We start from the raw sequence: 22,405 nt of genomic DNA, 5'->3' as shown, positions 1-22,405 counted from the left end.
ACGAAAAATATTTCGTCAAAAATAGTGAATTTTTTATGATAATCATATACGTCAAAAAATTTCCGTCAAAACTAAAGACGAAATTAGAGATGGAACCAGATTTTGTCATAACCACTAACATAAATCTAGTACGAAAAAGAAAATCAGTCAAAATTATTGATAGAATTTAAATTCCGTCGAAATTTTTAACGAAACCCATTTCCATCAAAAAATTTCGACGAAAGATATTTCCATCAAGTTTTTGATAAAAAACATTGGCAGCAAAATTTTCAACGGAACACATTTCTGCCAAAAATTTTGAACAGAAAATATTTCTGTAAAATATTTTGACACAAAATTTTGATGGAAAAAATTTTCTGACAAATTTTTTTTACAGAATCTAAATTTCGTCGAAAGTTTCGAATGAAACATTTTCGTCAAAATTTTTAACAAAACAATTTTTGTCAAAATTTTTGTCAGAACACATTTTAATCGAAATTTTGAACATAAAATGTTCCGTCAAAATTTTTGACGGAATTCTTTTTTCGTTTAAAACATTTGATGGAGGAAATCATTTTCGTCAAAACTTTTGATGGAAACTAAATTTCGTCGAAAATTTTGATAGAAAATTTATTTTTGTAAAAATTCTCATCGGTTGAAAAATTCTGTCGTTTTTCGACAAAAACTATTCCGACGAAAAAAATAACTTTGTGACGAAAATTTCATCGTTTGCAACGTAAAAATTTCATCGGAAATATGATCTTTTTTGGTGTTGTGACAAGTACATAAATAATTTTGTTAGAAATTTTAAATTTAATTTAATTTAATTTGCATAATATAATAATTATATTAATTTTAAAAAAGGATAAAATGGTAAAAATATCTCATTAACCCTCAATTTTTCTTTTTTACCATTTTTTTGTCTCCCAAACAAGGAAAGGGAATACTCTTCAATTTCATTCGCTTCCTTCCCATCCTTCCCCTTTGGATCTCCTTCCTTCCCTTCCTTTTAAAACTCCCAAACAAAGCCTAACACAATTTTCTTATTATTAATTATTTGGGATTCTCAAATCCTATTTTGTACTAGTAATCAATAGTAACTAATAAATTTAATATTTATCCAATAGTAACTTTTTAAAATTTAATTATAACTAACTAAATTCTTATTAGTCATATATAAATTAAATAGTAGTGAGTATACATAGGAACGAAGAATGTCTCAGAATATCTATGGCACGAAGTCTCTAGAACTCTACAATATCTATTAAAACTCGAATTGTCAAGCTGGGCCAACCCTATTATGTCCATTGGTTTGAGAGAACCACATTGGTAATGGCCTCGTGGGTAAGCAATTCATCCACTAACAGAGATAGGCTCATGAGCTCATCCATACAAATCGTTAGTTGGTACAAAAAGAAGGACTACAATGTCAGCTGGTGTCAACTGGATTTAAAGTCGAGGAATAATTTGGAGTGGTTAAATAAATTCAGGCGATTCATTTGCATATCTAGATGTTAAATTTTCATTACAATTAAAACTTCAGTTCGTAAAAACTGCTCTTTAAGGTGTATATATCTTCTAAGTCTATTAGATCTTAAGCCTAATAATCAAATAGGTATCAGAGATAAAAGAAATTGGAATTACTGAAAATAAATTCGTATTGATAATATTGAACCGAAAGTCAGGTCCAACCTGATAGTTTCCAACAGTACTTTTAATGACAATTACAAGTATAAAAAGGAAAATTACAAGTATGGAAAAAAAAAATACTAGTGTGGCAATTAGAAGCTTGAGATAGCTACAAAATATTACTACTATCCAGAACACATAGAGAGGCTCTAGTTCTTTCCCAAAAGTCCCAAGTTCCCAATTGTCCAAGGTGATGCTCCTTCACACCTCACCACTTATTTGTAACAGACTTGGTAACAACTTTTTGTTGTGCGCGTGACCACTCCCTCTGCTATTGTTGTTTGCTATTATTTATTGTTATTGTCATCCATATGACCACTCTTACTAATTCCTCCTTCCACTGCTGACTCATCCAGTCCACGTGGGACTTGTATTCCCTACTTTTCTTTCTCTTGTAAACATTCCCAAATCTGTCCCTGGTGATTGTATCAATACTCCCTCCTATTTTAACCACCTTGTCCTCAAGGTGGAACATGGAAAATTGATTATTAAGCAATAAAAAAATATTCGCATGTATTTTCAAAAGATGGTAAGTGTTTCCACTTAATCAGCACCTCCAAATTCCCCTGAGAGCTATATCTCCTTTGCAAAACCTCCTTAGGTTCAGTTTACAGCTCCCATTCAGCAGATAAAATAGAGAGAAGTGGTTGAACCACTGTTGCAAGTGTAATGGCCTTCTTCAATAGTGAAACATGGAACACTGGATGTACCCTGCAATCAGGAGGAAGCTCTAGCTTATAGGTCACCTCACCAACTTAGGTGCAGTTTACAGCTCCCATTCAGCAGATAAAATAGAGAGCAGTGGTTGAACCACTGTTGCAGGTGTAATGGCCTTCTTCAATAGTGAAACATGGAACACTGGATGTACCCTCCAATCAGGAGGAAGCTCTAGCTTATAGGCCACCTCAGCAACTCGAGTTAAAATTTTATAAGGGCTATAAAATCGTGGACTCAACTTCTCATTAATTTTTCATGCCAAGGGCTTTAAACGGTATGGTTGGATTTTTAAATACACCATGTCTCCCACTTCAAAGACTACTTCTCTCCTCTGTTTGTTGGCTTGAATCCGCATTCAATTTTGGGCCTGCACAAGTGATGGTGTAATTCATCAAGAACAACATCCCTCTCTTGTAGCATTACTAAAACCTCCTCAACCACACAATGCTGATGGCTTTCCCGAAACAGACTTGGTGGCTCATAACCATATAAGGCTTTGAATGGTGTCATTGTAGTGGACTTTTTTCGTAAGTGGTGTTAAACCAAAACTCAGTCCAATGCAGCCATTTGGGCCATTGTTTTGGTTTCGGGCTGCAAAAATACCTCAAGTATGATTTCAAGCAACGATTAACCACTTCTATTTGCCCATTTGACTGTAGATGATAGGCAGTGGTGTAATGTATAGTAGAATCAACCATCTTGAACAACTCAAACCAAAAAGTGTTGAGAAAGATCTTACCACAATCAGACACTATGGTTTTAGGACAACTATGTAATCTTATTATTTCTCGAATAAAAACTCCAGCATTGTCTTTAGCTGAATATCGATAACAAACAACTATAAAATGGGCATATTTAGTCATTTTATCGACCACTACAAAGACAGTATCCACCCTAAATGCTTTGAGTAGGCCACCAATGAAATCCATGGACACAACAGCCTAAACCTGGGTAGGAATGGGCAAGGACTGTAGTAATCCTGCATATGATAGATTCTAAATTTTATATTGCTAGCAGACATGACAAGCTGCAATATATTCCTTAATTTTCTTCATCATTCCTTCCCAATATACTACTCTAGCAATTCTTTTTAAGTTCTGAACGCCCCATGAATGTCCTCCCACCTGTGAGTCATGGAATTCCTTTAGTGTCAAGGGAATCATCTTGGACTGTTTTGGAATCACCAACCTACCATTAAACAGTAATCTCCCACCATATAACTCAAAACCTTTATGTGACTTAGGATCAAGTAAAAGGTCTGGGATTATAGAACACAACAGTGGATCAGCATTTATCTCCTCCTCCAAATTCGTGAAATTTTCCAATTCCACTTGTGAAATAGTAGAAAACTGCAACTATCTTGAAAGTGCAATAACTACCTTATTTTCCTTTCCAGGCTAATAATGTATCTCAAAGTCAAATCCAAGCAATTTTGAGGCCCACTTCTATTGTTCTTCCCCCAATACCCTTTGATCAGTAAGGAATTTCATACTCTTCTGGTCAATTTTTGCCACAAAATGCCTGCCCATTAGATAATGTTCTACAAGAAATCATATTCCCCCATCATGTATTGCCTTCATAATGGACTTCATTGAAGCCACAACTCTTGATAAGGATGGGTCTCCACGAAGCAACACCTCTTTACCCTTCTTTTCGAACCTCAAAGCCATCTCTTTGAAATTAGCCTTGTTTTCACCCAATCCAGTCAGCCATTCCAACCCCAAAACCATATCAGCCCCTCCTAAATCAAATAAATATAAATCTTTACAGATTTTTTGTCCTTGTAACTCAACGAGTATTCCCATGCACACTCCTTGACACGTCATTCTATGTCTATCGCCAACCTCCACCCAAAACCATGGAGTAGTATCAACCTTCAACCCCAATTTGTCCGCTACACTCTTGCTAATAAAGTTGTGGGATACTCCACAATCAATCAAGGTCACTATCGGTTCACTCTCGACCAAACCCCAAAGCTTCATGGTCTGATTGGAGGACAACCCCAAGAGCCTATGCATGGAAATTTGAAGAGCTTCCTCACCTTCTTGCTGACCCACTGTTGTCTTGGTTTCGTCTCCTACCACTATATCATCTTCCTCCTCTCCCTCTTCGTCTACGATGAGCACTTGGAACTAACACACCTTACATAGTGTTCCAACGATCTTCACATTTGAAGCAGAGCCCCAATGCGAACGCTCCTGCAACTTCGCTTGGGATAAATGTCGGCCAGCGCTCCAACCATCGCTGTTAGATTGACCTTCCATTGGACGAGAACTTCTGATCAAAGAGTTCTGAGTATTAAGGTTCGATTTGGTCGTCGCTGAAACGGAGGAAGTTTCTGGCATATTAGATTTTGGGCCATTTAAGTTAGACTGATCTGCATTAGATATCCAGGTCGAGACATAACTAGCTCCACCCTTTGCAGCCTGGGCCCATTTGGACGAACCAACACCTTGCCCCAAGCCCATCCGTCCAACTCCTTCAGTAACCCACGCCTGATTCCTGCATTCTATCTTCATCATCTCAGAAAGCTTGTTCATGGGATGCATGAGCAATTCTTCCCTAATGCTATTAGTTAACCCATTGAGTCATGCTCCCCTAAGCACCTCTCCATCTTCAAATTTTAAATGACTTACTACTTGCTCAAAAGCCACTCGGTAATCCGCCATTCTCCCCCGTCTGCTTCAATGTGAATAGAGAACGATAAGGATTATCATCCAATTTCAGTTGAAATCTACTCAAGACATCTATCTTAAAACTCGCCTAGGTGGCATTAGCTTAGTTGATTTTCCACTATTGGAACCAATTCAACGCTTCCCCTTTCATCACCAACAACACCGTTGACAGCTTTTCTTCATCTATTAATCTATTTACTCGAAAATAATGCTCCACCTTATTCAACCAGCCGAATACGTCTTCACCAAAAAAAAAACTGGTAACTCTAGTTTTCTTCCATGCGCATTTGCATTATCCTCTCCATTTTTGTCGTTCGTTCGAGTTGATCGATCTCCTTCTTGGTGATTTGGCCCCGCTAAACCTTTGTTTGGTTGATTCAGCAAAGCATCCAATCTCCTCAAAATCTCCATATGACTTTCTTCGTTACGACGTACCCTCTCTGATAGTTCATCGAACCTAGTCTCCATACTTCTTGTCACACAACCATGCAAGCTCTCCCTGGAATTCGAAGAGCTCTGATACCAAATGATAGGTATCAGAGATAAAAGAAAATTGAAATTACTGAAATAAATTCGTATTAATAGTATTGAATCGAAACTCAGGTCCAATCTCATAGTTTCCAACAGTACTTTTAATGACAATTACAAGCATAAAAGGGAAAATTATAAGTATGGAAAAGAAAATAACAATGTGGCAATTAGAAGCTTGAGATAGCTACTACAGATTACTACTATCCAGAACACTTATAGAGGCTCTGGTTCTCTCCCAAAAGTCTCAAGTTCCCAATTGTCAAGGGTGATGCTCCTCCAAACTCACCACCTATTTGTAACAGACTTGGTAACAACCTTTTGCTGTACGCGTGACCCTTCCCCTGTTGTTGTTATTTGTAAGGTGTTCAAAATGTTCAAAAGAATCAAACAGATCCGTAACCAAACTGCACCACACTTTAAAAATCGGTTATTTTTAAAAACCGGTTTCATATAAAACTGCAATTTATTTTATAAACTAGTTATTTACCAAACCATAAAAATAATTGGATATCTATGATTATCCATAACCAAACTATTTTACAATTAAAGAACAAATAAATATTATCTTTTATCCTTAACATTAAAATATAAAAATTACATAAATATGAATCATTTTTAAATGTGACATTATTAGAAAAGTCTCAAATACTAACAAAATTTATCGAAGAAAAATATTTCGTCAAAATTTTTGACAAAAATCATATTACGTAGAAAATAGAGACGAAAAAAATTTCGTCGAAAATAGAGACGAAACAAGATTTTGTCATAATCACTGTAATAAATTTTTGAGGGTCAAAATATTTCAGTCAAAATTTTTGATAGAATTTAAATTCCGTCGAAACTTTTGCAAAAAACAATTCTGTCAAACTTTTCAACGAAAAATAATTCTGTAAAAATTTTTGACGAAACTCATTTTCACAAAAAAAAAATTGACAAAAAATAATTACGTCAAGTTTTTTTACGGAAAATATTTCCTTCCAAATTTTCGACGAAAATATTTCCAACAAAATTTTCAACAAAACACATTTACAGCGAAAATTTTGACCAAAAATATTTACGTAAAAAATTTTGACGAAAAATATTTCAAAATTTTGTTTATGGAAAATATTTCTATAAAAAATTTTTTGTCAAAGTTCTTTGCAGAATCTAAATTCCCTCCAATCATTTCCCTTAAATTTTGACGAACAATAGTTTTGTCAAAAAAATTTATCGAAATATTGTTCGTCATAAAATTTATACGAAAATTTTTCTTAGAAATGTGTTCCATTGAAAATTTGATGGAAATGTTTTTTTATCAAAAAACTCGACGGAAATATTTTTCGTCGAAAATTTTCGATGAAAATGTGTTTCGTTAAAAATTTCGACGGAAATTTTTATGTCAAAAAGTTTAACGAAAATGTTTCCGTCAAAAAATTTTGACGGAATTTGAATTCCGTAAAGAATTTTGATGAAATTTTTTTCCGTCAAAAGTTTTCGAAGGAAATGTGTTTCGTGAAAATTTTTGATAGAAATATTCTTTCGTCAAAAATTTCGATGAATGTTATTTTGTGAAATATTTTGACAAAATTTATGTTCCCTAAAAAAATTCGACAAAAAAATTTTTCCATCAAATTTTTTTACAGATATGTTTTTAGTCACAAATTTTGATGAAAATATTTTTCGTCAAAAAATTTTGCCGAAAATTTTGATAGAAATGTTTTTCGTAAAAACAACGTGAACAATTTCTATAAGAATCATTTCGTCTTAAGAGTTCCAAAACAATGAAGATTCTTACAAGAAATTGTTGGTCAACTACCTATAACCGGGAGAAACAAACGACTACTTATAAAAATAGCACAATCCATCAAAAATCAATTTTGAATTTGTTAAAAAACCGGTTTTGAACTTGATAACCGGTTTATAATTCATAACCGGTTTTGAATTAAAACCGGTTATAAACCACAAACCCGTTTTAAAACCGATTTGGACAAATTAAAAACCGTTTTTTTTTTTTTTAAAAAATGGTTCGGTTTAAAATCCAAACCGTTTAAAACTGATTTGGTTTGGTTTATGACAATAATCGAACCGAACCGAACCGCTCCATGTACACCTCTAGTTATTTGCTGTTATTTTTTGTTATTGCCATCCACATGACCACTCTCACTAATTCCTCCTTCCACTGCTGACTCATCCAATCCACGTGGGATTTGTTTTCCCTTGCTTTTCTTTCTCTTAATCTATAGCTATTTTTGCACTTATACTTAGTATTATAAAACTCAAATTTAATTTATTATGATTTTAAGTATTTACAATATGATTTTTCTCTTTTAATTTTTAATTTTTGTATTTTACTTATTTTAAAAATATATGTAAGCGATGTTTATTAATATAAAACTCGATTTCTAATATGAATTATATCAATCCTTCGTTTGAGCAGTTTGTACTTATATCAGAAATTCTATATATAATCGGATAGAATAATTTACCCTATCTACTTAGGATACTTAATATACATTTTCATTACAACCAATGGCCACTTGGAGCAGGTACCAACCAAGTGGTTCACTAGTTGAGATAGAGAATGAACCTAACCTCCCCCAGAGAAGGGTTTGTTTCCTTTCTTAATAGTTTTATAAATTTGATGCATTAAGGTAACGTAAAATATTTTTATATTTTTAAATAATATTTAATAATATAATGGCAAATAACTAAAAAAAAGTATATATATATATATATATATATATATATATATATATATATATATATATGGGAAAGGATTCGTTTACAAATTTTTGCAAATTATACTATGTACTCACAGGAGAACATAGTGTAGTTTGTAAACAAAAAGTTTATAAATATAACGCTCCCTATATATATATATATATTTACATATAGTAATTTTCTATGTATTGGGTGTAAAATTAAACTTGTTTAATGACAGTATACAATAACAATGATTAAAATTTGTAATGCTCGCAATGACAACGGGAACAAGGCATAAAAAATGTTACAAAAGACTAATTTTAAAGTAATTGCAATAATACAGTCACGAGCGACTACAAAACAAACCACCTACCCTCCACTCTTTGTTTCTGAGATGTGTCTGCCAAGTCTTTGAGAATTTGTTGTGAAATCTAACACGTCTCACTCGCTGTCTTTCTACCCCTTTCATCCTATAAATCTGAGCCTTTAAGCAAAACTAAGCTTCACATACTTCAATTAATCTCTTTATTTTATTCTTTTTGTTGGTTTTCCACAAAAAATGGTTCCAACCCAGTCACTCAAATATGCTCTTGTGCTCTTTTATTGTACCTTTGTCCTTAACTTCTTAGCCATTCCCCTCTATGCTCTCAACATTGGAGCTGAAACCACCGGAGTTGCTGTCTCTGTGGTACGCATTAACTAAGTTTAATTAACATATAAAATTAGCACTTTCTTAATTCTCTTGTTTTTCTTCTTATATATATTCATTCATCTGCAGAGCAAAGAGTGTAGCAGACAATGTGAGTCAAGTTTCTGCGCAGGTACATGTCTAATTCCATTTACTTGATTAGATTAAGGTTTAATTTGTTAACCATGCCATGGTGGCTATTATAAACAAATGTACTATCTAATTTTGCAATGACAGTGCCTCCATTATTGAGATATGGCAAGTACTGTGGGCTTCTGTATAGTGGATGCCCTGGAGAAAGACCTTGTGATGGCCTTGATGCTTGTTGTATGAAGCATGATAAATGTGTAGGAGACAAAAACAGTGAGTTCTATTAATATCTTTTTAATTAAAACATCTTATATTATTGTATTCCAGATTTAAAGTCTTGATCAGCATATTAATGTGTCCTGACAGGGGTATAAATGAACTAGGTTAGGCTACACTTTGTTAAGTCTGTGTAAAAAATCTTAGGCTTGACCTAGCCTGTTAACCTGTGTAGGCCCAAATTACATGTTTGGGCTGACTTATATTTAAAAAAATAAAAGTCTTTCCTTAAGACTATTAACCTGTTTAAGCCTATTCAACATTAAATAATAAAAAAATAACTAAATAAATATTACTTTATTATTCAAAATTATTAAAATAAATATAATATAAGCCGGTCTGTAGTCTTATGGGCCCGACATGTATAAAAAAGTCTATAACCTGTTTTCTAAATAGGTTTTTTTAAAAGTCTAGGCGTGTTATTTTTGACTATTTGTAGTAGGTCAAATCTGACCTAATATAGGCTAGACAGTAATTCCATATCGATCTAACCCATTTACACCTCCAATTTCCTGCATATGTATGAAGTTTAGGGACATGTATAGAAACTAATCTTGACCCTTCATCTAAATAATTCAGTTTTGGATAATTGATTCTGAACTTGGTAAGTACTTGGCTTGATTATGACCCTTATTGTATCTTTTCTCCCTCACTCTGCTTTGAAAATCATGGGAAGTACTGATTAATGGTGGTGTTATGCAGATGACTACCTAAGCCAAGAGTGCAGCCAAACATTAATAAACTGCATGAACGAATTTAAGAACACGAGGGGCCCTACATTCAAGGGTAACATGTGCCAAGTGGATGATGTTATTGAAGTTATCAATGTAGTCATGGAAGCAGCTTTGCTGGCCGGAAGAGTTCTCCACAAACCCTAGAGAGTAATGTTGCCTGCATCTCAACTCTCAAGAAATGAGAGATTTTTTTCTGATTTTCTTCATATTGTTTTTGGATATTCACTTACCAAATTATTCATGTCCTACACTTAATAATGTTTTTTTTAAAAAAGAAAAAGAATTTTTAAAACAAGTATAGGATATGGCCTAATAAATTTCTTTTTTAAAAAAAAAAAAAAAAAAAAGTGTTGAAAAGAATATGCTGGTAGCAACAGTGCATTGACTCAAGTTAAGTAGCAAGAGATGTTAAATCCTAGGCTTTTATTCATTAATTCTCTCTCTCTCTCTCTCTTATTGATATTAAATTGGTATTAGAACTTTCTTGCTTTAGTTTCCTTATCTATTTTACATCTGAAAAATTTAATTGCGTGGATAAAGTCGGGAATAATTTGTGATTGGGTGTTTAAAGCTCACTTATGTAGTTATGTGTTGATATCTAATTATCTATTGTGTTTAAAGTTTATTAATAATTTGTATAATTCATATAGTGCAGCTATTTCTTCTTCTTCTTTTTTTATACATAGCTATTTCTATTTTTAAAATGGATGGAATATAGTGCTAAAACTTTTTCTCTCTGTAATTGACTCCTAAATTTATTTATTTTTTATAAAAGATCATTTTCTTTTACAAAAGGGTTTTTTTTTTCCAGGTAAATTTTGTTGGCGACTTTTTTTTTTTTTAATTTTAATTTTTCACCGTGACATTATGATCCGGTTGTGATACTAAGAAACAAAGATAAAAAAACAATTATATATAAAAGAAAAAGAAAAAAAAGAAGGAAAACAGAGCAACACAAATAGGATCTACTTAAAAATAAAATTCATGGAGCCCACCATGGCAATCTTGAGAGCATTCAAGCTTGGCCAAAGCCTACCAACATTCAAGATAGGCCAAAATCTATCGTATGATAATTACATGTATAATTAGTGATCCTTAATAATCCAACCAAATTGGAGCATAAATGAATACAAGATTGAAAAAATGAATTGATTGAGCCCACTAAGCCAAGATCGAGAGCATTCAAGCTTGCCAAAATATATTGGAGGATAATTACATGTATAGTTGATCTTTAATACTCTAACCAAATTAGCGTATAAATAGATACAACATTGAAAAAGGAAATTGCATGACCAATTTAGTAGAGTTTATACCCATGTATGTAATCAATATCCATTAAAATACTAACTGCAATCATTATGAAAAATATTAAAATCATTACGTAAGGAACCATCGGCAGAACGACAATTAATCATACACATAATAAGCTAACTATAAGAAATATTCATTAGGTTATTTTTTTAATTTTAATCTGCAATTGCGATAATAAAAACAAAAACAAAATAACAGAAAAGGAGAGACTAATAACATATTTCAATGACAACAGAAGATTAATACTAATGTAATAAGTATTACACACAGCATGAGAGACTTTTCAGCACTTATCTTTCTTAAGTTGATTCAATTTTAAATTGATAGGGCTTTATATATTTTTTATTTTACATTTATTATTGTGATTTTATCAGATTATCATATTTTTTCTTTATTTTTTAAAATTAATAGAAAGCCCATCAACATTACCAGAAATACGAAGGCCAAGTCAAGACAAAGTCTATAAGGAGGACGATGTGCCATGTGAAAAAATCCATAATCGTCTGTAAGGATACTTTGCGCCCCTCCCCCCTTAATTTAAAAGACAGTATATTATTATTATCAAACCATATGAAACGCCACAATCAAAGCTTAGGGTTCTTCCATGTGAAAAAAGAGAGGAAAAAAAGAAGCATATTTTTTTTTTCTTTTATAATGATATCTGTGCATATGGCGCAACATATGAAGACACTGAGAACATGCATCTTAGCCTAGCCTACATGGTACACCCCTTTCCAGCTGGCCAAAAGTGTCCCAAACTCCTTTGATAAAAAACCCATGAGTATGACATCTAGATGAGGACTTCATTCTTTGCCTCTCTTTCCTCCGCCTCATGAAACCAGTGTCTGTTTCCAGCCAGTTTCTACACTTTGTTTAGGCTCCAAGGGTGGCAATTTTGATAACACCCAACTTGGTGAACCATTAAGCCACAATGCTTCACCACTTTCCTTGTGCTTGAAATCAGGAGCTCTCTCATTCTTCTGAAGATCAAAATGAACCATTCAATCAATAAACAAAATCTAATAAAGCGTTAAACAAACTTTAGCAGATTTAAAACCCAAAGGACAAATCAGAAAATGGGGTTACCTTATTTAATCTATTATCCCACCATTTAGTTGGATTTTTCACCAAATCATTCCAGGACTGATCATCTAAACCAAGTTGGGACACATGTAATAAAAAATAATATGGTTATAAAACAGATAGGAAAAGAAAAGAAATGGAAATATGACATTAGGAATATTGAATTGCAGAATCCCCCACCCCAAAAAAAAAAAAAAAGACGAGTCATTGAGCAGAACATAAAAACGGAGAGCATCTCCAAGCCACAAAAATTAAAAAATATTAATTCGTTTTGAATTTGACACGAATCCAATCATACTGAGAATCCCTTAGTATTAACTCTATCATGCATCACAATTATGGTTATGACTTATGATGCATCGGAAGGTCCTTATGAACAAGCAAGTCGGTTATTCATACAGACCTTTAGTGTTCTTTGCTTGTTTAGATTTAACAACCGGAACATCAAATTCCAATCCTTTCAGTTTAGATAAAACCCAAGTTGGAGCCCGGTTAAGCCACAGCACTTGACCGGTTTCTTTGTGCTTGAAATCAGGAGCTCTTTCATTTGTCTGATGATCAATATGAACCATTAACTCAATAAACAAAATCTAATAAATAAACTTGTTTAGATTTAAAAACCCAAGGACAAAGCAGAAAATGGGGTTACCTTATCTGATCTCTTATCCAACCATTTAGTTGGATTTTCCACCAAATCATTCCAGGACTGATCACCTAAACCTAGTTGGGATGCATGTAATAAGACATAATATGGTGATAAAACATATAGGAAGAAAAATGAAATGGAAATAGGACATGAGGAATAATAAATTGCAGAAGCCCAAAAAAACATGAGACGTTGAACATTATATAAAAATGGAGAGTATCTCCAGGCTACAAAAATAAAAATTTGAATTTGTTTTGAATTTGGTATGCACCCAATCATACTGAGAATCTCTTTGTACCAAGTCTGTCATGCATCACAATTATTCTTATGATGCATAGGAAGATCTTTATGAAAAAGGAAGTTCTTCATACAGACCTTTACAGTTGTCTGCTTGTTTGGATTTAACAACCGCATCATCAAACTCCAGTCCTTCCAGTTCAGATGAAACCCATGTTGGAGCCCGGTTATTAAGCCAGAGGGAAAGACTGCCATCCTTACGCTTGAAGTCAGGGTGCCTTGGATTCACCTACTAAGTAGATAGAAATATAAAAAGATCCCCCAAATAAACTCGTCAAAGAGAAAAGGATACCCCAAGTGATAAGTCATCAATCACTACCAATTTATTCAGTTTGCTGTCACGGAAATCACTCCACTGCTTTGGATTATCTAGGAGGTCTCTCCAAGGACTCAATGAAGAGTCTGGGTCCTTCTTTGCACTGGCTGTAGATTGGGATTTTTGGAATGCTCAAAGAATCCAATTAGCCAATTACTATAAAAAAGAAAAGAGTATGGATCTATACTTACTTATTGAGTGTTTCAGTTCAGGTTTCAAATCAATTGTAATCGAATCACATTTCTCCAGGAGCCATTTGGGAGTTGAGCTATTGACAAAGAGTAATTCACCATTTTTCTTTCTTTGAAAAGCTGCACCTTTTGGATTCTACGACATTAAGTTGCACCAAATTTTGATAAACAAATTTGAAGGAACCATCATCAGTGCCAGATAGTAGAGGATCAAATCGAAGGAGATGAATCAAGGAGAGAAATCCCTAACCTTTGTTGAACGTACATCCCACCATTCACTGGGGTTATTAAGCAGATCCTTCCAAGATTTGTCTATGTCATGCTCGTCACTTTGCTTGGAACGGACATCCTTAGTTGATTGATTGATGTCATGCTTTCCACTTGCTAATAAGACAGAAATAACATATTTCCAAAAACATGTTGAGTTCATGGAAGTTATGGCTAAAGCAAGCAGCACACTGTTAAAAAATTTACACTTTCATTAAATATCCTTAGTACTTGCTATCTTGCTTCATATTAAATTGCTCTGTGAGGTTCTTTTCTGGTTCTGTTTTGGAGGATATCTTTCCCTCCGTTTCTTCTAATAAAATTTCTTTAATATAAAAAAAGGAAAGATCCTATCAGAAAAAAAAATATGAATAAAACAGAAAATATTATAAAGAAATTTAAGTCACAATTTATTTTGGATGCATGACAATAATGCTATTGCCCCATATTTCCATTCCGAAAAATTAATTAATCATAAAATGACATTAAAAACATAGAAGGAATGATTACCAGAGGCAGTCAACATTTTATCTTGCTTTGAAGTAGCAGATATATTCTTTTCTTGGGGATATCCTTTGACAAAGTAGAGGCTTTGTACCATAACCTAATATGAGTAAACCAAAGATGTGAAATTTTACACACTAAACCTGATAGCTTTCACACAGCACATATAACAAATAACAAGGGAACAAACAATACATGAGATAAACATAAGAGTAAACACCATTTTTAGTCCCTGTCAATATCTACGAAGTCCTTTTTAGTCCCTGACAATAAAAAAGGACCAAATTGGTCTCTGAAATTACAAAAAAAGGGTCATGTTAGTCCTTATGTCAACTCCTAAATATGTAGAGTGGCCCTTTTCTTGTACTTTCAGGGACCAATTTGGTCCTTTTTATTGCCAGAGACTAAAAGGACTTCGTAGATATTGCAGGACGTGTTTACTCTAAACATAATAAGAGCAAAAGGGAAAGTGCTAGCTAAAAACCATCTTCGTAAGTAAATATAAAGAAACCTGAATATTATTAGTCTGAGCAGAGCTTTGATCTAAGTGAGGTGGATCAGTACTGAGTTGTCCAGCTATATGGATGATATCATTTTGTTGAAGATGGGTTTTCGCAGTAAGAGCCAAATCACCCTCAAATATCACCGGAATGCTTATATAAAACAACCAAAAAAAAAAAAAAACTTTGAGTAAAGAATATGAAAGAGAAATGCAAAGGAGGAATGAGGGGAAAACACTAACTAAAGGTAAGGAGAATAAGGGGACTCTTGGCGCGTGATAACGGTGGCAGCATAGGTGTTTCCGTCGGCACAAGTTTGAAACTGAACCGTCGTATGAACCTGACCGATGAGGTTCACGGCATTCGCAACCTTCGGCTGAAATGGAATCTCCATCGGCCTCGGCCTCACCGGCAGGGATTTCGACCTCTTCCGAGTGGCGGCGGAGGCGGAGGCGGAGGAGGAGGAGTATGATCGGAGAATGAGAGCTGACGCACGGAACATTCGCCGCACTGAATTCATTTTCAATTTCGTTTGCAAAACCCTCTCCCTCTACCTCCACTGTACCCTACACCGAAAATAATATAAATAAATAAAAAACATTTTTATTAAAGGGACAATTATATAGCCTGTTTAATTTGATCTTCTTATTTTTATTATCGTTAAATTAAATTTAAATCAATGATCTCAACCTTAATAAATAAAATTTCGATTTAAATTTGTGCTTTCATGATTTTTTGATTTTTGTTTTTAATAAAAATAAATTCATCAAAATTATAAACACTTTTATGTTTTTATAATTTTTTGTAAGTTAAAATTTTACATTTTACAGATTTTTTATCCTCTTTTCTAATTTTAATAAAATTCCAATTTTAATTACCATGGTCTCAACTCTGGAATTCTTGCTTCTCTCTACCTTATTTTTGTTAGCTAATTACAATACATCTTTTGTTTATCTCTATTTCCATCGTTGATATAAATACAATTTAGTGGTATAAAAAAAATGTTAAGGATAAGAACATTAAATAAATAAGTAATATGATCAATTCTTTATTTATATTTTTTTAAATTTCTTTAAATAAATTAATATTTGAGTTGAGAAGGATTACAAAGACAATACAAATTTCATTACTAAATTTTTAATACAGTTGCCACTTATTAAGGTGAAATAATCTCATGTGAGTTAATTCAGTGCTTAGTAATTATATTTAAATAAATTATAGCATATATATAATTATAATTTTTTATTAATAATAATAATAATATAACAACATTTTTAGTTATATATATAGCTATCACTTCTTTTCAACACTTCTTCATGTTTATTAACAACAGGTGGAATATATTTGGATTAAATTTTAATTATAATAATAAACTCTTCAAAATTTAGTAACATAAAATTTCACCTTTTAAATAAGTATATATAAACTCTTTTAACTATTTTTTTAGAGATATATTTTTCTTATGTTGTAAAAAAAAAAACTACCTCAAGTTATAGAAATAAAAGTATAAGGGAGACCCACATGTAAGAGGAGAGAAAAAAAAAAGAATAGTGAGACTCGACCCTTTTTTGTGTGTAGGAGAGTTGTTTATTTCACGTAAAATGAGATAAATATAATCCATTTTATTAACACATTTTGTAAAGAACCTTGGGATACACCACTCCAAAAGCTAGCTCAAAGGGTGCGAGTGCTCAATGTCTTATAAAGGCCACATTAGTTGCACATCTAACCACTAATGTGGGACTATATATCTCAACACGCCCCTTCACACAAGAGCACTTTGGGCAAGAAGCGTGGAGGCCTTATAAAGGCCACATTAGTTGCACATCTAACCAATGTAGGACTATATATCTCAATACGCCCCCTCACACAAGAGCCGTTTGGGCACCACTCCAAAAGCTAGCTCAAAGGGTGAGAGTGTCCAAGGCCTTATAAAGTAGGGGTGGCAATTTGGGTTGACCCGCCCCGCCCCGCCCCGCCCCGCCACCAACCCGCCAAAAACGGGGCGGGGCGGGTTGACCCGCCAAAAAATATGGGTTGTAAAAATGAACCCACCCCGTTTTATGGTGGGTTGGCGGGTTAGCACGTCAACCCACCAACCCGCCAATTAAAAAAAATTTAATTAAAATTCAAAAATAAATTATATTTTATGAATTTTTTTAATATTATTTTATTTTATTTCACATTTCTCTATATTTTTTTTAGTCTCAATCTTAAATGTATACTAATATTTGTCAAACATTCTTTAGGAATTTATAAATAGATAACATTTGTCATAAATAAAATTGTTATTCTTTATTTTTTTAGAAAGTACTAAGATAAAAAAAAATTGAATATCACAAAAATTTAAATACTAATGAAATACTACCTAATTGTAAAAAAATAAAAATAAAAATAAAAAAATTTAAAACCCGGCGGGTCAACCCGCCTCGCGGCGGGTTGAACCCATTTTGACCAACTTCTAGGCGGGGCGGGTTGAGGTGGGTTGAAAATCTCAACCCAACCCGCCCCGTTTTGGCGGGTTGACCCGCCGGGCTCAACCCATATTGCCACCCCCTATTATAAAGGCCACATTAGTTGCACATCTAACCAATGTGTGCTTTTTATTTTAATTCCACTTGAAAGTGGGAGGCGGTAAGAGCTCAAGCTTTGATACTATGTAAAGAATCTTGGGATATACCACTCCAAAAGCTAGCTCAAATGGTGGAAGTGCCCAAGACCTTATAAAAACCACATCTAACCGAGGTGAGACAATATATTTCAACACATTTTTCTACCATTCTCCTATTTTTTTGTTGGTAGAGTTTGACTTCACATACATTAAAATCAGGATAAGAAACTAAACAAAATTTAAGAGAAACAAGACATGGTTTTAGAACCTTTTATACCTGAGATTTTTTATTTGATCCTAAAGAGGTTTCCTTTTTGTGTGTGGTGATTGGTGAAGAAGCGTAGCAGTAGTAAGTTGAAAGAATGGAAGGAAAAGGAGGGTCAACATCATCACCATCATCAACAACAAGAGTTCCACTGCTGAATGAGAGTGAGAGTTGCACATTCCAGAAACCCTTATCCAAAATTCATCTTCTCATAACCTGCATGGCTCTCTCTGCAGCTTTAGCCTTTGCGTTCCTCTTCTTCTCTGTTTCATCACCACCACCATCAACATCATCTAACCCAACAGCTCGTCCTCTCACTAATCTCAAACGCCCTGTCGTTCTCCTCATTTCCTCAGATGGGTTTCGTTTTGGTTACCAATTCAAGACACCCACACCCAACATTCACCGTTTGATCCAAAACGGCACGGAGGCCGAAACGGGTTTGATTCCCGTTTTCCCCACTATCACTTTCCCCAATCATTATTCCATTGTTACTGGTCTCTACCCTCCTTACCACGGCATCATCAATAACTACTTCTTCGATCCAATCACTGGCGAGAAATTCACCATGTCAAGCCACGAATCCAAGTGGTGGTTGGGCCAACCCTTGTGGGAAACTGTTCTAGACAATGGCTTGAATGCTGCTACCTACTTCTGGCCTGGTTCTGAGGTAAAGAAAGGTTCTTGGACTTGCCCTTTTAAGTATTGTGAGCATTATAATGGTTCTGTTCCCTTTGAGGATAGAGTTGATACAATTTTGGAGTATTTTGATTTGCCTAGTGATGAAATCCCTTCATTTATGACACTTTATTTTGAGGACCCTGATCATCAGGGTCATGAGGTTGGACCTGATGACACTGAGATCACTGAAGCTGTTTCTAGGATTGATAGCATGATTGGGAGGCTGATTAAAGGTTTGGAACAAAGAAGGGTTTTTGAGGATGTTACTATTATTTTGGTGGGTGACCATGGCATGGTTGGTACATGTGATAAAAAGCTCATTTTTTTAAATGATTTGGCACCTTGGTTGGTGATTCCACCAGATTGGGTTCACTCATATTCTCCCTTGCTTGCAATTCGTCCTCCTCCTTCTCTTTCACCTGCTGATGTTGTTACTAAGATGAATGAAGGATTGAGCTCGGGGAAAGTTGAGAACGGGAGAAAGTTGAAGGTGTATCTGAAGGAAGATCTTCCTCAACGGCTTCATTATGCAGCGAGCGATCGGATTCCGCCGATAATTGGTTTGGTTGAAGAAGGTTTTAAGATTGAGCAGAATAGAACAAATAACAAAGAATGTGGCGGTGCACATGGTTATGACAATGCGTTCTTCTCCATGAGGACCATTTTCATTGGACACGGCCCTCAATTTGCAAGAGGGAGGAAGATACCCTCATTTGAGAATGTCCAGATTTATAATTTGGTTACCTCTATCCTCAAGATAAAGGGTGCACCCAATAATGGTTCTGCCTCTTTTGCAGACTCCGTTCTTCTACCAGGTGCATAAAACTAATTATTTCATTGATAGCTAAGCTGTATCATAGTGTGTTCTCTACTCTAGGAGAGATGCTCAGAAATATGAACATGATGAAATGTTGCAGAAAGAATTGGTATTATATAACCTGTATTTTCTTCGGATTAAACTACTTGCACTTTAAATTGCTTTAATTTTTCGTATTTGTTGATGGATCATCCTTATTTCATAATTTAAATTACACATTACTAATTTCCTTGTGCAGTTTATAATTCAATAAATACTGTCCGCATAAATTTCATGTTTTCACTTTCTGTAATAGGGCAGATGTAGCATCCCAGAAGGCCCACACATCTCTTGGACTACCAGATCGGATAGCAAAAGGCTACACATACTGGCTCACAGCTGCGCTACTGTGTTTCCATTTGTTATTCTATTATTTTCATTAGCTTTCACGTGCTATTTGCATGTTATTCTGTTAGCATTCTTTGGGACTACCAGCCCTGACACCTTTGATATCTGCAGGTCTCGTACAAATAGCATTATTCCTTAATACTCGTGTGTTAAAAAAAAGTATGCAAATCGCATCATCCCATTTGAATTTTAAGTTCCTATCTTAGACTCCTCATTTATATTAGGTACTAGGAAATAGGAATGGTTCCTTATCAAACTTCAAAGATTCGTTCACTGGATACACTTGCAAGACATTTTCCTTCTATCTGGTGTTGAGTTCTGTAACACCTTCCTCTCCTACTTCCCTCTCTTTTCCTGGCAGAGTTTGGCAATATGATTCTCCCTTTTTTTAGCAAAGATAAATTATGAGTTTCAACTTCTCAAAAGCTCATTCTTGTCTCTTAAATACCAACCAGTTATTTCTATTACGGCTACTACTGGCACACTCTTGTTGGGTGAGAACCTAATTCCATATAGATGGAGCATCTCTCTTCAATATGTGATTCTTCCATCTATAGATACCCTTGTAAACTTCGGCATGTCATCGAATTGTTCCGATTATGGCATCTCACTGAACATACTTTTTAGTTCAGTTTGAAAACATTTCATTAGGTCTTGAATGTAGTTATTAAGAATTGCCTTTGGTAATCAAACGTAGGTAGGAAGTGAATGATATCTGAATCAAAATTTCTACTCGGAGGGTGTTTGGTTCGATACTTTACATTTTCGGGAATGCTTACATGGAAAAGTTGGATTTCCATGTAAAAAACTTCCATGAAAATATGATTTCCAGAAATAACATTTGTTCAATATTTTCACACTGTCATTCCTATGATATGTGGGTATCCTACATTCCCATGGCATAAATATTTTGTCATTTGTAATGTCCAGAAAACTGACTATCATTCAACTGCATTGCTGCTAGCTGAGGCTATTTACTAGAAACATTTGGGATAACCCAAATGCTGTTCATTATTTCTGGGAATATCATTTTACTAAAATAGTACACCCTGAAATAGTATTCATGGGGATGTTTTTTGAAAACTTCAATCAAACGCCTCCTACAGTTTGATTGTAATGGCACAGACCACCCAGATCAAATTGCACTTGCCCCTTTTTATCTTTTATCTGCTCATTAATGCCCTTTTCAACTTGTTGAAAACTTTGCTTCAACTGTCTGCTGCACAGCAAACGGTGCAAACTTGTTATCTGGTCAGAAATGGCAGCCAATGATACCATTTACCATGTATGTTTGATGTCACGAGTTCTTAAATCGTTTCCACAATTCCATCGGCATGCATCAAACGTGCTTATACAGAGATGCAAGTGTGGTTATTGGTTCTGTTACTTAATCATGGTCATCAAATGTGCCTATAAAAGAGGTGAAAGAAGACTATGGCTGAGCAAGTAAGTCAAAGATATAAAAACACAGAGTTGAATTTTTTTTAGGAGAATTTGCTGTGAAATACTCGAGTGCTTAGTTTGTTGCATGCATTTGAAATTTTCATTGAGATTTGTATTATAAAACTAAATAAATAAATGAAATTAATGGTTAAGTCTCAATCTCAACCATAGTAAGACCCCTTTTGCCTTCTTCAAAATTTGGAAACCAGATAGTTGCCTATTTAAATTTGATTTTGTTTTCTAGTTCTTCAAAATTGTTTTGTAATATAAATGTGAAAAACTGATTTTAAAAATAAAAAATAAAAAATAAAAAAAATTGTTTGAATGTAAAAATTTATTTACCAATTAATGAATCTTCATATATGAAACTGCCACCAAAAAAAAAAAAAAAACTAAAAAATAATTTGAGATTATCTCTAAATTATTCTTCGAGATTTGTTTTAATAACTAAAAGCCAGTTATTATTTTAAGAATTGTTTTATAAAATAATCTTTTCAAATAAGTTTTTTGTCATAAAATTAAAAAACTGTACTTAGGAGCAGAAATCAAACAGCCCATAGATCATAAATCTCCTTTGGTATAAAAAGGAAAAACAATTAATATTAATTAAATAATTTATTGAAAAACTTTTATAATTTGTGTGTGTGTGTTGTGCTTAGGTAGTTTTTTTATCCATTATGCACATACTACGACTAATTTATTCTCCAATTTGATCAAAACACAAGTTATTTATGTAGAAATTGAGAATTCACAAAGATATTTCTTGTAATTTGGCTTCAGGTATCACTTTTTCTTTATAGTTTTTTATAATAATTAATTGTTAAAGTCTAAAATTGTTGAAGAACAACAAAGTAAATTTTTTTTTTTTTTTTCATTTCAAGTAACTTGGATGAAATTTTCGTTTGCTTTAGATATATTAACAAATAAATGAAAGTCTGAAAACAAATATAGTGAATTTTATGCAAGAAAAGTGAAAAGAAAGTTAACCCTGCATTTTTTGTAACGAATTTGTAAATACTCTTGTG

At 33.7% G+C, this 22,405-nt stretch overlaps 3 protein-coding genes across 5 annotated transcripts; 2 read left to right on the top strand and 1 right to left on the bottom strand.

Moving 5' to 3' along the window:
• The first annotated feature begins 8,832 nt into the window (after nucleotides 1–8,832).
• LOC133311893 (phospholipase A2-alpha-like) lies at nucleotides 8,833–10,205 on the top strand. The gene is made up of 4 exons (XM_061513023.1): nucleotides 8,833–8,961; nucleotides 9,052–9,094; nucleotides 9,199–9,324; nucleotides 10,030–10,205. The coding sequence occupies exons 1-4, from the start codon at nucleotides 8,833–8,835 to the stop codon at nucleotides 10,203–10,205; spliced, it is 474 nt and encodes a 157-aa protein (XP_061369007.1).
• A 1,682-nt stretch (nucleotides 10,206–11,887) lies between these two features.
• Nucleotides 11,888–18,091, bottom strand: LOC133311771 (protein OSB3, chloroplastic/mitochondrial-like). Of its 2 annotated transcripts, none has more exons than XM_061512879.1 (12): nucleotides 18,065–18,091; nucleotides 15,419–15,742; nucleotides 15,188–15,329; nucleotides 14,683–14,776; nucleotides 14,156–14,289; nucleotides 13,906–14,041; nucleotides 13,718–13,821; nucleotides 13,477–13,627; nucleotides 13,105–13,169; nucleotides 12,859–13,006; nucleotides 12,459–12,523; nucleotides 11,888–12,352 (listed from the first exon to the last, which is right to left on the bottom strand). In XM_061512879.1, exons 2-12 carry the CDS (start codon nucleotides 15,694–15,696, stop codon nucleotides 12,203–12,205), a joined length of 1,467 nt encoding a protein of 488 aa, XP_061368863.1. In that variant the 5' UTR covers nucleotides 15,697–15,742; nucleotides 18,065–18,091; the 3' UTR covers nucleotides 11,888–12,202. The 2 variants fall into 2 exon arrangements, with proteins under 2 accessions (XP_061368863.1, XP_061368854.1); XM_061512870.1 differs by having other exon boundaries at nucleotides 11,891–12,352; nucleotides 13,105–13,175; nucleotides 18,065–18,087.
• LOC133311758 (uncharacterized) lies at nucleotides 18,055–21,439 on the top strand. Of its 2 annotated transcripts, none has more exons than XM_061512851.1 (2): nucleotides 18,055–19,548; nucleotides 19,851–21,439. In XM_061512851.1, the coding sequence occupies exons 1-2, from the start codon at nucleotides 18,150–18,152 to the stop codon at nucleotides 19,970–19,972; spliced, it is 1,521 nt and encodes a 506-aa protein (XP_061368835.1). In that variant the 5' UTR covers nucleotides 18,055–18,149; the 3' UTR covers nucleotides 19,973–21,439. The 2 variants fall into 2 exon arrangements, with proteins under 2 accessions (XP_061368835.1, XP_061368842.1); XM_061512858.1 differs by having other exon boundaries at nucleotides 18,056–19,548; nucleotides 19,846–19,988.
• Nucleotides 21,440–22,405: the final 966 nt, after the last annotated feature.

The sequence above is a fragment of the Gastrolobium bilobum genome, unplaced genomic scaffold (assembly GCF_033153095.1).
Source record: "Gastrolobium bilobum isolate Gb01-03AN ecotype WA unplaced genomic scaffold, APGP_CSIRO_Gbil_v1 utg49698, whole genome shotgun sequence".
Classification (NCBI taxonomy): domain Eukaryota; kingdom Viridiplantae; phylum Streptophyta; class Magnoliopsida; order Fabales; family Fabaceae; genus Gastrolobium; species Gastrolobium bilobum.
This window is presented reverse-complemented; position numbering and strand designations above follow the sequence as displayed.

Coding starts and splice junctions, on each gene's coding strand:
- LOC133311893 (XM_061513023.1), top strand. CDS start 8,833: ATGGTTCCAACCCAGTCACTCAAATATGCTCTTGTGCTCTTTTATTGT. Junction 9,095..9,198: donor TGAGTCAAGTTTCTGCGCAG/GTACATGTCTAA, acceptor TTGCAATGACAG/TGCCTCCATTATTGAGATAT. Junction 9,325..10,029: donor ATGTGTAGGAGACAAAAACA/GTGAGTTCTATT, acceptor GGTGTTATGCAG/ATGACTACCTAAGCCAAGAG.
- LOC133311771 (XM_061512870.1), bottom strand. CDS start 15,696: ATGAATTCAGTGCGGCGAATGTTCCGTGCGTCAGCTCTCATTCTCCGA. Junction 15,330..15,418: donor CCTTATTCTCCTTACCTTTA/GTTAGTGTTTTC, acceptor GTTTTATATAAG/CATTCCGGTGATATTTGAGG. Junction 14,042..14,155: donor GGGATGTACGTTCAACAAAG/GTTAGGGATTTC, acceptor TTAATGTCGTAG/AATCCAAAAGGTGCAGCTTT.
- LOC133311758 (XM_061512851.1), top strand. CDS start 18,150: ATGGAAGGAAAAGGAGGGTCAACATCATCACCATCATCAACAACAAGA. Junction 19,549..19,850: donor AGACTCCGTTCTTCTACCAG/GTGCATAAAACT, acceptor GTAATAGGGCAG/ATGTAGCATCCCAGAAGGCC.